This window comes from Mesitornis unicolor, unplaced genomic scaffold, assembly GCF_000695765.1.
Source record: "Mesitornis unicolor isolate BGI_N332 unplaced genomic scaffold, ASM69576v1 scaffold5221, whole genome shotgun sequence".
NCBI classification, from domain to species: Eukaryota; Metazoa; Chordata; class Aves; order Mesitornithiformes; family Mesitornithidae; genus Mesitornis; species Mesitornis unicolor.
Genome location: NW_010165641.1, coordinates 1 through 13,083, shown reverse-complemented (window position 1 = coordinate 13,083; position 13,083 = coordinate 1). Strand labels below are relative to the sequence as shown.

Here is a 13,083-nt window from a genome sequence, read left to right as displayed (position 1 = left end):
CCCTGCTGTTCTCTACAGACAAAGTCTCTTTGCTCCCTCCACATCCTGGCTAGACACAGGCTCTCAGTATTGTATCTTTTGATGCTTCTATCTCCAAACCCCCTCTGTCTTCTCTCCTCAGGTGCCTTTTGGAAAAACCACCTCTTCATCAGTTTACTTGTGCTGATTTACATGACATTGTTTCTAGATACTCTCCTACAGCTGAAATGTTATCTTCTGTTTTGTAATGAACATAAGGTTCATTACATCTGAGGCTGAGTTAGCCCAGTAACTGCTTAAATCAACTTATTTATAGTGAAGGCTCTTCATTTTATAATGTCTGTCTTGTAAGACACTCTGGAAGTTTCAGAGCTCTATGAGGAACAAGACAAACAAGCAAGGCTGAATTCTGCTCTCACACTGGTTACATTCCTCGTGTCCACATGCCAGAAAATAACTAACTTTCTGAAATGAATACCACATTAAGTAGCATTCCATTCAAAGTTTGAATGCTACTTGATTTCTCTTGGTCTCTTTTGGTTTAAGTATGATGATATATTGCTATCAAATGTCTTTCTCATCCCACATACTTGCTCAAATACAGCTCCAGCTTCTTAAGACACGGTGAACTTTCCAATGCTACAACTGTAAGGGATTCTATTGTTCAAGTGTCTTATTACTGTCTTGTGAAACTTGCTCAGAGTCAAAAGCCTGTAACATCTCAGAAATAGTAGAAAAAGTCAACGGATTCTTTTTCTCTTCTAAAATCTTGAAAGACACAAAAGTAGAGAAAGAAATTAAGATTTCCTGTTTAAGCAGTTTTAGCCAGAAACTGCTTTGATTTAATCTTAAACAAACACTGGTTTGCACAACACCATTCTATGGACTGTTACAAGATGCTGTGAAAAACCAGCTATCCAACTACTTGCAAAATTGAAGTTGAGGCACATGCTTTCTGTCTCTCAGATCATGCTGTCTTTCAGACAAAAAACCAGCTATCCAACTACTTGCAAAATTCAAGTTGAGGCACATGCTTCCATCTCTCAGATCATGCTGTCCTTCAGACAACGCTGTCTCCTTCTAACATCTCAGAAGCTTAGTTGCATTCAGTGACATTCAGCATTCCAATTTGAAAAGTGGAAAAGAGTTTTCAACAGGAAGAACACCATAATTTATCTCTTACCTGCTGCTGCTTCTGCAAAAATTTCACAGCTTCCTCAAAATATCCCAGTTCAAGGATCTCTGGCCTAGGAGGGAGATCTTCAAAGGCCATGTAAGCAAGAGCCAGAGTCACGAAGCCTCTGCTAGCCAGGAGACTTGCTCTGTATTCAATAAGACCTCCTCCAGATCCATACAAATCGATAAGTCCAGGGAATGGACCAGGTCCTGCAATGAAAGGTGTGTGTATATATATATACGTACTCAAAGAGAAAAGTTTCTAAAGAAGTTCTTTCAGTAGTGTCCCCTCAGCACACACGAGGACAGCAGACATCAGAAGAAAATCATCCTCTGAAGCTTTCCATGGAGGTTTTCATTCTCAGGCACACATCAGTCCCTGTAAGGGCACTAGTCTGGATATTTCTTCTCTCTCTTAAGAACTCATTATAAGAATTTCACATGTTGGGCATCCTGCTCCCACCATGAATTTCAGCTGACGTTGGCCTAGATGTTCTCAAACCATTGGAGATTGATGAACAAAGAGTATCGCTGCATGAGCTGCACTTCTTTAGGAACTGTGCTAGCTACGACAATTCAGGCTTCAGTATGGTGTGGGTAACTACCCCTGGGTTTCTCAGTTCTCCTTCTGCAGCCACAGGACCTTCCTTTCCTGCTGCTGCTCTGCCCATTCGTACAGCCAGACTTCCCTTACAAGAGTCGGCGTCACAGCAGCTGCAAGGGACTTTCTATTCATTACAGAGCAAGATATTCATGTTTAGGTACTGCTCAAGGAACGTAAACAGTTCGGGGCTCAGAGCAGCTTTACACAAGATCCAGTCTCAGCACTGTCTCTGTACGGAGCTGTGGAATATGATGCCAGTATAATTAAAGACCCTGCATTTCTCATTTGTCTCCCATCTTCCTAGGTATCTGGTGCAGTCAAGCTGCTCAATCAGGTAGAGACTTCTTTCTTTGCCCTTTCCTTAGTCAAAGAGAGAGACAGAGAGACAAGTCCAGAGCTTGAAGAAGATCTGTGGCAGCTGCTGGAGTAGTCTAGGCTGACTGAAGCCTGCGACCAGTGCTCCCATCACACCTTGTCATTCCTCACTCCATGGCCAGACCTGTCATGCTTCACAGCTCTGCCCAAGGCCAGGGGCCTCTTTGTCATGTCAGCTAAACAGAGGAGTTAATAAATAAACACACTTTTCCCCAGAGCTCTCACTGCAGAAGAGCTCCTAACCCCCTCAGCTAGAACAAACAGGAGACACCTTGTGTTACCACTGGTGCCCCTCCCCTTGGCACTTGACCGGCCTGGGCAACGCCTGCTCCTCCCTGCGCTGCTGTGAGGATCCAAGTAGCTGGACAAAGCACAGGCTGAGGGAATCATTACCTGAGGCTTTGCTTTGGGTTGCTGAGTGCATCCAGGGGACGGGGTACAACACGTGGTGTAAGTCACACTTGGAAAACCAGAATGGAATTAAAACTCACCAGGAGGGAGGAAGAGAGTTGCTTTCAGCTGACCTTCTCTGACAGAAATCCTCTTCACCCCCTCTCCTAAAAACCATCGTTCATTGGTGCACTTTCCCAGCAAGCGGCTCATGTTCCCGTGGCCCTCATACACTTCCAAGTCCACATAGAAAGGGGTCAGGACGTTCCTTTTTGCCAGTCGCTTATAGGGTGTCTTAGACTGCAGAGACCACAGCAGGCCCATCGGCTCCACTCCTGAATAGCTGCCCCCCCGTGCAGGGGAGCGGCTGAGGTCAAGCTCCCCGCTGCTCTCAGCTCTGTAGTGAGCATGGGCTTGGAAAAGCTCCCCGCTGTCGTCCAGCAGGCTGGCTCGGAGGGTGACCGCCTGCTGCGGCAGGAGGCCTGTCACACGGATCTGCACCGGCTCGTCGAACAGACACCGGGGGGAAGGCAGAACCACCACCTGCACCGCCATCCCAGTTCTGCTTTTGGAACAGCAGCTGCCCTCTTGTGCGGCCAGATACGGGCTGCGTGAAACAGGATCGCCAGGAGCCAGTCGCCTCTCAGGCTTAAAATCTCTGCCCAAAGTCCAGGAGGAACCAGCGTGACTGTTTCCTTCGGCTGGCGAGCACGGGCTGCTGGGAGACGTAGTCCAGAGCACACCTCCCTCCAGACACTCCAGCCCGGAGGTGGTACAGCAACACCATCCGCTTGAACAGACACGAGCTGTCATTCGTTCCTGGCATGCAGTCTTACTTTTGACTGGAGAGAGAGACTAAATTAAAAACCCCACAGCGACAAAAAGAGATCTTCAAATCACCTTTCCACCCAACTGTGGGAAAGTCCAGATTTTACTACAGAACTGGCTCGGGCGTCTTTGCTAAGGCACAGTGTTAACTTGCTTGTTACACAAACATGCTGGAAAGCCTCAGTTAACGTGACATCTTAATCTAGCCTGAAAGAAAACCTGTCCTTAATCTCTCATGAATTTTCAGCAATGTTTGGAAAAGCACAAAGTAAAACGATGTTTTATGAACTATATGAACTTCTTTTTTAAAAAAAAAAGAAACGAAACAAAAGAAACAAAGTAAAATTCTTATATTTTTATTCACAATAACCAATGCTGTCTAAATGGTATCTGCATTTGCTTAATTAATAGATGGAAATTAACCCACCTCATATCGCTAATGTCTCTACGGAACTGTTTGAAGATTTGATGATGAATATCAACTTTTGGTATTCATAAACAATACTCCATTTTTGCAATGTCCATGTATTTAATAGCTTTCTAGTCCTACCCTGCAGGTCTCAGACATGTGAGCAGTCTCATCCCCTTCTGTGGAAATACAAACGGGAAATAAGGCTGCAGAAATGGGCTCCTGGTTCACACAACTTGCCTGACCATGCGTTACGCAGGAATTCATGGCAAAGGAATAATGACAAAATCAACGAGCCTACAAGCTGCAGAATCACACGTGATGCCACGAGACCACAGGTAATGTGCAGACTGGCTGAAGATCTGGTAAAGCAACTCTAAAATCACCACTCAAGACATAAGAGCGTGCAGCTACATTTAAATACAACAGTGGAAATAAAAAACAGCAATAAAAACACGTAGCTTAACATGGAAAACAGCCAGCATTGACTTCTGCATGTCAGCCTAGATGTTCCCCACCCACCACATCATTTGGAAAAAAAGTAAGAAATTAGTACAGAAATAAGCTTTCCAACTGACCTTTTATTGCAGAAGTTGTAATTTCTCACCATCAAAACACCACAGCCAACTTAGTGAATTACAACTGGACAGGACTGTTGCCTTAAGCCGAACGCACGTGTTGGACTGACGCAGCCTGACGATGAGGGGCAGAGCAGATTCTTCCTTGTCTGCTTGGGTTGTTACGAAGACAGTCTGCAGCTCTGAACAAACAGTCATGGCTTCTCTTTTGGGATTTCCAAATCAGAGGCAACATGCAAAGACCTAAAAGTACTATTATCAACCCTCTACTTACAAGCCAAAACATCTGGCCAATTGATCTGGACTCTGAAATCAAGACAGACAGTCATATGTTTGACAGACGTTGTTGAGGATTATTCAATGTTCAGTTCTTGTCACTTGAATTATGTTTGTACTCCAGTCACAGATGCTGATGAGTGTATCACATCAGAGAGAGATGCAAGCTCAAGTCTCCCACTTCTACTATGACACCTTCACGGTTTTTGTGAGACTATCTAGTAGCTGGTAATAGCTGTACTTAAGGTCATACTCCATGTCATACCAATAGTTCACTGAGGAGACAAGAAAAAGGAAAAACATTTCTAAGGCTGGAATGTAATGATTCACAAATGTGCTCACAGTTCAGCTAGAACAGGCTTTTCCTTGTTACTGACTGAACTTTGAAATGACCAAATCCTTGACTAAGCCAAAAAGAACATGAGCAAACATTAGAGTTGTTTAATAGTTCTGCACATGCAATTCTGTCTTAACCCAAACCAACTCCTCTTCAGACTCTACTGGGGATTCCTTGGAGCAGCAGCTGGCAAGATGTTTAGGAACAGAAAATGTATGGTTCTATTTAGACCAAACATACCAAACACAATGCAAAGATTAATCTCTGGATAAGAACCCCTCCTCCTCTGAGTATGTAAAGGATGGCAAATTCACCACTACATCACAGTGGTCATCAATCAGACAGTGCTTTAATTCTGCTTCTCATTTTAATTTTGGTGTACGTCTCCTAGGAAAAATAAGTTAAGCAGTATAGTATTGCACCAGCTCTTGGAGGAGGATATACTCTAGCTTCAGACATTTTCTGAACCAGACTCACAAGTGCACACAGACTGTAGTGCAGTTAGCAGACCAAAGGCCAAATAAACTCTTCAGCATTTCTGCTAGACAGAGAAAAAGAGTGGCCAGGTGCTTGTCACTGGAAACAACTCTACTTTTTCTAAAAAATCTTTGAGGACTGATGCAGCAGTACTGGGAAAAGAGAATCAGAAATACGGCTTTACTGCTAGCTTGTCTTTTTATCACAGTATTGCAAATACTGAGAAAAAAAAAAGCACCTGGCAATATTTGCAGCATTGCACAAATACTAATGTCATGTTGTTCAAAATACTGTGTTTACACTTCCTGGGTAGAGACAGGATTTTTCCAGGTAAAGAACAGCAAAAAACTCTTAAAACCTTGCAAAACTTAAGAGGATATAATGGTGATGCTTTGCACCACCTCCACCCCTTCACCTGCACCAAATGAGCAATGCTTGAAATTCTGGAATTCTCTTAGAGAAGAAAAAAAAACAGAGAGAGATTATGATAAATTCTACAAAGAAAGAGATGACAGGATTTTTGGTAAGTGCAGGGGAACAGTAACAGAAGCACAGGCTTATTGGCAAGGTAGGAGACTGGGACAGGGCAGGTTCCAGCTCACATGACAACAGAGCATCTTCCACGTTGTGTCTACATCCATGCCTAAAACTCATCCACCGGATGGTTTCCTTTTCTTCCACTAGATCCTTTTTTGCTGATGCAACAATGGCACACACAACATGGAGTTTCTTTGTGAAAGGTATGTAGATGACCAGTTTGCAGTTAGCAGGGTAGGCAGACAAACTGCTTAGCTCCACGATATCAACAGAAACTGGATCACAATCACTGAATTAGGCATCCTTCTCCAGACTTCACAACTAGACTCTTTCTTTTGCTATATCCCTAGCACTTGTCAACAATGCTAGGAATTATAAGCAATACAGACTGCAAAGAGATCCCCATGGGATCTGTCGAGATTGCTAGCTCCTCCTCAGGGGAGGCAGATGATCTTAAAGGGACTTATGGACCCAGTTATGCTTTGATATGGGGTATCTAGCTGCACACCCACCACAGTTCAGAAGCGTATCTGGAAATACTGTGCATTTTACCTGCTATACAGCCATGTGATTGCTGAACATGATGGAACCAGAGAGAAGGCAGATATAACATCTCACCAGCTTTCACTGTACACTGCAAAGGTTTTGCCTGAGCATACTCTGGATATCGTTCCAGATTCGGGTTCAAGGGGTCCAGGGGAATCCAGGGCACCTAAAAGCAAAAGAGTATGTACATGGTACTGACCCTGGCAAAAAATTCCAGCAAGCTTCCAGAAAAACAGCTGATAATCAAACTTCGTAAGTTACAAAACATGTATTTTGCCTAGCAAAACAGAGCTACACAGCTTTCCACATTCAACTGGGAATAGGTCAAGGATGCAAAAATTTGCCTTCTTTAGTGAAGCATTTCTAATCAGGGAAAAGGTGCTAAATGTCAGCCATGATATTCCAGTCTTGTGGCACACTTTCAAAACACCTCCAGCCCCTTAAGTCACTTGTTCTTCCTACATTCAGCACTTGAGTATTTTATCTGCACCACTTTCTAAAAAACTTTTTTTCTTCTTAAGCACTCTGCTCTAATTTTATTCCCAGCAGCTAAAATGCTCCTTCCTGCTGGGAAATCCCTCTTGCCTGCATTCATTTCTTCTGTGTCTTACAGAGTTATAAACCTCAGCACTCCACCTCACTGCACTACAGGAATGCACCCGTGAGATTCCATGGGCAGCACTCTGGAAACAGAGCCCCAGCTCAATTCCAGCTGTAGCATTAGGCACATATCACAGAGGCAAAAGGCGAGAAATTAGATATAAAAGGCTACTAAGTTTTTGTAAAGTGCCTCCAGATCTATACATTCTAACCAAATAAATATTGCTACTACTAAAACAACACAATTTCTTCATTGAGACAGATATGTTTTATTGCACTGGGTGATACTGCTGTGTAAAGCAAAATCCAGCCTCGAGTAGAGGGCAAAAAGAAAGTGGATGCAGAGGAGTCTATTTCACTCTTAATGAAATCAATTCCTTTATTGCTGATTCATTTTAAAGTCCTTTACTGGATCTATTTAAGTTCAGTGCAAAGAATACAGTTGATGCTATCAATGGTTTCAGGTGTGCAGTAAAAATCTTTTCTGGAAGCTGGGTATCCTTTGCAAATAGCAAAACACAAGTGAAATAGCTGGGCATTCTCCTTCCAGTAATGAAGGATTTCTAGGTATCAACCAATACACTCAGGCTGAGGGCTCAGCAGTGCCCAAAACTACCTTTACTGTATTGATAGTGTTCCTTATACACTTTTTACCTTATCTGCACTCTTCTCATCCACAATTTCAAATGAGCCATCTTCTGATACCTGGTAGGTTGCTGGCTGATAGAGCTCTGGAACCACAGAAAGAATTAAATGGCACAAAGAGTAGTACTCAGAGTCACTTACGGCAGGGCATGTCACACTTTCACCCAGTAGAAGACAAATTAAGACAAAACCATTTGCAACTTACTGTCCTTACCTTTGCCCATTTCAATTTTTATCTACTTTAACTTCTAATTTTTTTTAGGTCAGTCTGAATACTGAACAGCCTCCCTGTTTGGAATTCCAACGTTCTTTCTTCACAGGAATTATTCTCCTCAAAACCCATTTTACTCCTGGTCCTATTTTGTTCCTGAAACCGTCTTGCTTCCTTTTCAGAACTCATAATGCATTCCTGACTTGCACACTGTCCTATATTCTGCCTTTTCCTCTTAGGTCAGTCTGGTAAGATAGCACTCACAAGAGTTACTAGTGACTTGTGGCCAGCTCTTCACTTCTAATTTGACCTGACAGGGCTCATCAACTGCTTCAGATACTGCAGGTTGCTCTTCTTTCATTGCTTCAACACACAGTTTTCTAAGCCCTCCCTTAAGAGAGTTTCTCTCCATCAACCTGCTGTTCAAAAAGATGGAGTCATCTTTTTACTACACATTAGAAAACGTAAGCATTATCTCTCTTCTATGCTTTACCAGTAACTTGTTTTACAATGTATGACTCATAGGACATACATGTATCTCATACATTCACACACACATGACACCGCTTCTCCTGTGAAGAGAGACTGAGACAGATGAAGTTGTTCAGCCTGAAGCAGAAAAGCCTCTGGGGAAACCTTATTGCCGTCTTTCAGTATATAAAAGGGGCTTATAAGAAAGACAGAGAAAGAATTTTTACCAAGGCCTGTAGTGACAGGAAAAGGGACAACGGTTTCAAACTGAGAGGAGGCAGATTTAGACTGGTTATAAGGAAGAATATTTTTATGATGAGGGTTGTGAGACACTGGAACAGGTTGCCCAGTGGAGCTGTGGATACCCCATGGAAGCGTTCAAGGTCAGGTTGGATGGAGCTTTGAGCAACCTGATCCAGGGCATGGCAGGGAGGTTGCAACTAGATGATCTTAAAGGTCCCTTCCAACCGAAACCATTCTATGATTCTATGAAGTAATGCTGCCATAAGAATCTCTTTTTTCATCTTTCCAGTTTTCAGAAAGTCAGTTAGTAACTTGAATATTTCATTGAATTACAACTTATTTTTCAGCTTCCTGGCTTTTTTCCTAGAGAAAAGAATGAGCAGGCAGAATCCAAACCTGTTAAACATCAAAGATTACATGCTACAATACTGACAAGATATTTAAATAATGTAAACATTCTAAAGATCAAGAGAGTATCTAAAGCTGCCATGAGTATCAAGGAACCTATTACTTTACATGACTGGAAAACTCGAGCTCAGAATAATGTTTGTATTACAAACTACCTGCAGCACAAAACAGAAGTGATATCTGTTCAAGCTGGAAAGTGTAACACTGCATAAACACCAAAATGTTCTCTCTTTTTCCTTCTTCATAACTGTCAACATTTTAGTCTCTCCTCCTTCCAACCTCCAGACACACTGCACAGTAAATTAAGTACCATATGGGATGAAGGGACGGTCACTCGGTGGATGCAGTAGAAAATGTTTCTCTCCAGATATCACGCAGTACAAGTTCTCATAATGATCTTTATGTACTAGGATGGAGAAAAATGTGAAGAGAGAAAATCAGTGTTATTTCCTCCTATATATCAGAAACCATAGTAAACTGAAAGTGTCAGCCTATCCTCTTATTATCAGGCTGCTTCCTCCTCTTGTGGACAGCAGGAGCGGAAAGTAACACTATAATGTAGCAAATTGTCAGTGCCTTGCCTGACACAATGCCAGGCAGATGCACCCAGACACAGAGCAACAAGAGGCTGCAGAAGTGTAAGAGAAATAATGCAAAAAATCATGTTAAAGTAGAACTGCCCCGTAAGAAAAAACCACAACAGTATCGCTGGGCCACTCACCCAAAACAAGCCCACTTAAACCTGTGCTGAAAGCACATAAAAGGCTGACAGTGCCACACAATACGTACAAGATGTCACAGCAGCCGATTCCCCAAGCCAGAAGTTGACAGCATCGGGCTTCTTCCCTGTATGGTTAAGGAATAGAGAAATGTTGTCAACAAAATAAAAGGATTTGAAGGGTCAAGTTTAGAAGTGTTTCACATAATTTTCTGTCAATTTCTCCCAAATTCTGTCCTTTACTCCATAACTATGCCAGGTTTCATTGCAAATAGTACCCTGTGAGCAACAGCAGCGTCCTTCGGCACTGGAAGCCAGTGTGTGCTGATCTGACTTCAAGACGTAGTATTATCCATGCCCAAATCGATGGTTACAACCCTGTGTTTCCACATTCTGAATCCCTAAGACTTGGCTCACCAAGAAACTGCAGCTTATCTACGTACAGTTGCAAAAAAGTAAGATCACAGTAAATCATTTGCATTGACCTTTTTAAGAACATGCTGTAAAACAGAAACTAACTGAAGCAGAACAGCATTTAACTAGAAACAAACACCTGTAATTTTACCAAAGGGGAGGTGGGGCTGTGTTGTTTTGCTTGTTTGTTATGCGACCTTTGGTAGCAACAGCATGAATGAGTCAAAAACATGACTCCAAATCAGAGAAAAGAGACTATATGAAAAGAAGTGGTCTATGGCATTATCATCACATTGTTTCAGTCGTGATGGCCCCAATACACAACTGAGATACTAAATCCAGAGTAACCCAAACCCAAAACTTGGATTACTCCATTAAGTATTTTACCACTTCTGCTTTCTAAGACAATGAAACAGAAGAGTTTGCAGAAGAGGAGACTGAGGGGAGACCTCATTCATGTTTATAAATATTTAAAGGGTGAGTGTCACGAGGATGGAGCCAGGCTCTTCTCGGTGACAAACAATGATAAGACAAGGGGTAACGGACACAAGCTGGAACACAGGAGGTTCCACTGAAATTTGAGAAGAAACTTCTTCTCAGTGAGGGTGACAGAGCCCTGGACCAGGCTGCCCAGAGAGGTTGTGGAGTCTCCTTCTCTGCAGACATTCAAAACCCGCCTGGACGCCTTCCTGTGTAACCTCATCTGGGTGTTCCTGCTCCGGCAGGGGGATTGGACTGGATGAGCTTTGGAGGTCCCTTCCAATCCCTAACGGTCTGGGATTCTGTGATTCTGTGAAACCAAACTGAGCTGTGGCATCCAGACACAGAACGAACATTCACCATGTACCTACTAGCATGATTGTCTTAAAGCTCCATACAAAATATTTACTGAATATAGGAGAAACAGGTGGTTTACCCAGCGCCTCACTCATCCATGGTATGTCAGACTGCACGTCACAGACAAGTTCAGGGAACTCCTCAGTGAGGTTTGAACACTGCTTCTGCACATAGAACACGTTGGGAGAGGTCACCTTCTTCTCCACAATGTCCAAAAGGTCCATGAAAGGCATCTGGCGCTCCTCTGGCATGACAAAACGGTCCTGAAACACCGCATCTGCATAACCATTTGGTGTTACTGCCACACTCACTACCTTGGGACCTACTACCTCCCTGCAAAATAAATCAAAGGTTTATAGCCAGACTGGCAACTGGCCCATATATTGGACACTGGTTACTTTAAAAACAACATGTTTCATAGGCAGCAAAACCAAGAAGCCTGACTTTCCATAGGCAGGTGCTTCTAGACTTGATTTTCTACAGTTTGGTGAGGACTCTGCCATTCTTCTCTGATTGCTCTGCTCCCTGTGGTCAAGGCAACCTTATGGTATCTTTGGCCACTCTGAATTCTCACTTGTCTAACAGATGAGTTCAGAAAGGAGCTCCCTTTCCCTCTGCGCAGGCAGAAGGCCCCCTTCAGCCACTTGTTTTCATGAATCATGGCGGAGTCTGACATTCTCAGGACCTCTCAACCCAGTCAAATCTGGGTGGCCATATGATGAAAAGCAATCAAGGAGGGAGAAATGGTGGACAGAGGCTCACAGACATGCAAGTCATGAGGCTAACAGTTCTTCTTGAGAAAATTAATTTTAAATCCACAGGTTTTAGGTCTAACCAGAAATCTCCTCTCAAAAAAAGAGCTTAAAAAAAAAATCAAGTAATTTTTAAAATGCTCATCACCTGTTTTTTTTTAAAAGGTGCACTTGATCACAAACAAGTCAGTCTGCTCTTACAGTGCTACAGCCCCACTCCAACTGGGAGGGCTCTACAGGGCAGACCACTGACCAGAGGACAGCGATCGCACTGGGTCTCAATAGCCCGAGTCCATTGGCTGCACACTGTTAAAACACCCACTCTTCCTACTGCATCAGAACTGGTCAGGACAGTGTGTTTGCAGGAAGAAATCTATACATGAGTTTTAGACATGGTAGCAGGGCTGAACGCCTTCATACAGAAGCACGGAGAAATATGAGCCAATTTTACAGGTTAAAACAGATTAAACCAAAGGCCTCTTACTCAGGTCAGCCAAAATCGACCACTAGTCCTGCTCCAAAGCTCGCTCATACCTGAGGTACGCTGTCGTCCATTTCTTCAGAGCCGGCCAGTGGCTGATGGCATTCTGAATTATACAAGGTTTATTGGGACTCACCCATTCTCGATAAAACTCCAGCGGAGATGGAGGTCTCTCAAGATAGGGTATGGACTCGGTCCACCCCAGCTCTGTCCAGGTAAACGAGGAACAGTTTTACTCGGTGTCCTGAGAGAAAGTGCCCTCTGCTAGCACACAAACTGGCTTCAAGCCCCACCACCACGGGTGCTCAACTGAAGGCAAGCAGTGTCACCATCATTCCCTGCCCCTACTCTGGCTCCAGAAATCACCCTGTTAAAACCCGGAGACTGTTAGGGAAGGTTTCAGTGCCAGACACCTCAGGCCATAGCCCTGGGACTCTCCTGCTGTTAACTCATCCCACAGGTGGCCATGCCGCAGGCCCACAGGAGAGCAGGCACGAAGGCCCGAGGTTACAGGACATGCACCTCCAATAGAGATGATACCACAGGAGAATTTTTGGAAACTGGAACAGTGCTTTGTTTTGCTATTTTATACCACAGTAAATACCCTAAAAGGGCCATTTTCTCGAGTTTTGTTTTCTTTTTGCAGCGGCCTTTCAGCTGCATGTTCACCTTGGAAACACTTGGCTGAAAAATGAGTAGGAGCTTGGATGCTCCAGTTCAACCCACGCAGGTGCCATTTGCGGCAGTCGGGGCGCCGAAACGACCACAGACCGAGTCCTCCTTCCCCTGCG

At 43.6% G+C, this 13,083-nt stretch overlaps 2 protein-coding genes across 2 annotated transcripts in view; both read right to left on the bottom strand.

Annotated features, from left to right (window-relative positions):
* LOC104548611 (acyl-coenzyme A thioesterase 1-like) overlaps positions 1-3,079 on the bottom strand; it is a 3,929-nt gene extending 850 nt beyond the window's left edge. The window contains exons 1-2 of the mRNA XM_010194683.1: positions 2,626-3,079; positions 1,163-1,365 (exon numbers count right to left, since the gene is read on the bottom strand). Coding sequence (XP_010192985.1) covers positions 1,163-1,365; positions 2,626-3,079 — 657 coding nt within the window. The remainder of the gene's footprint in view (positions 1-1,162; positions 1,366-2,625) is intronic.
* Positions 3,080-4,567: 1,488 nt separating this feature from the next.
* On the bottom strand, positions 4,568-12,520 carry JMJD7 (jumonji domain containing 7; the record flags this gene model as incomplete). Its single annotated transcript, XM_010194682.1, has 7 exons — positions 4,568-4,890; positions 6,519-6,678; positions 7,767-7,843; positions 9,401-9,496; positions 9,880-9,936; positions 11,139-11,392; positions 12,346-12,520. Coding segments are annotated over 7 exons (908 nt in total), but the record flags the coding sequence as incomplete, so codon positions are not given.
* Positions 12,521-13,083: the final 563 nt, after the last annotated feature.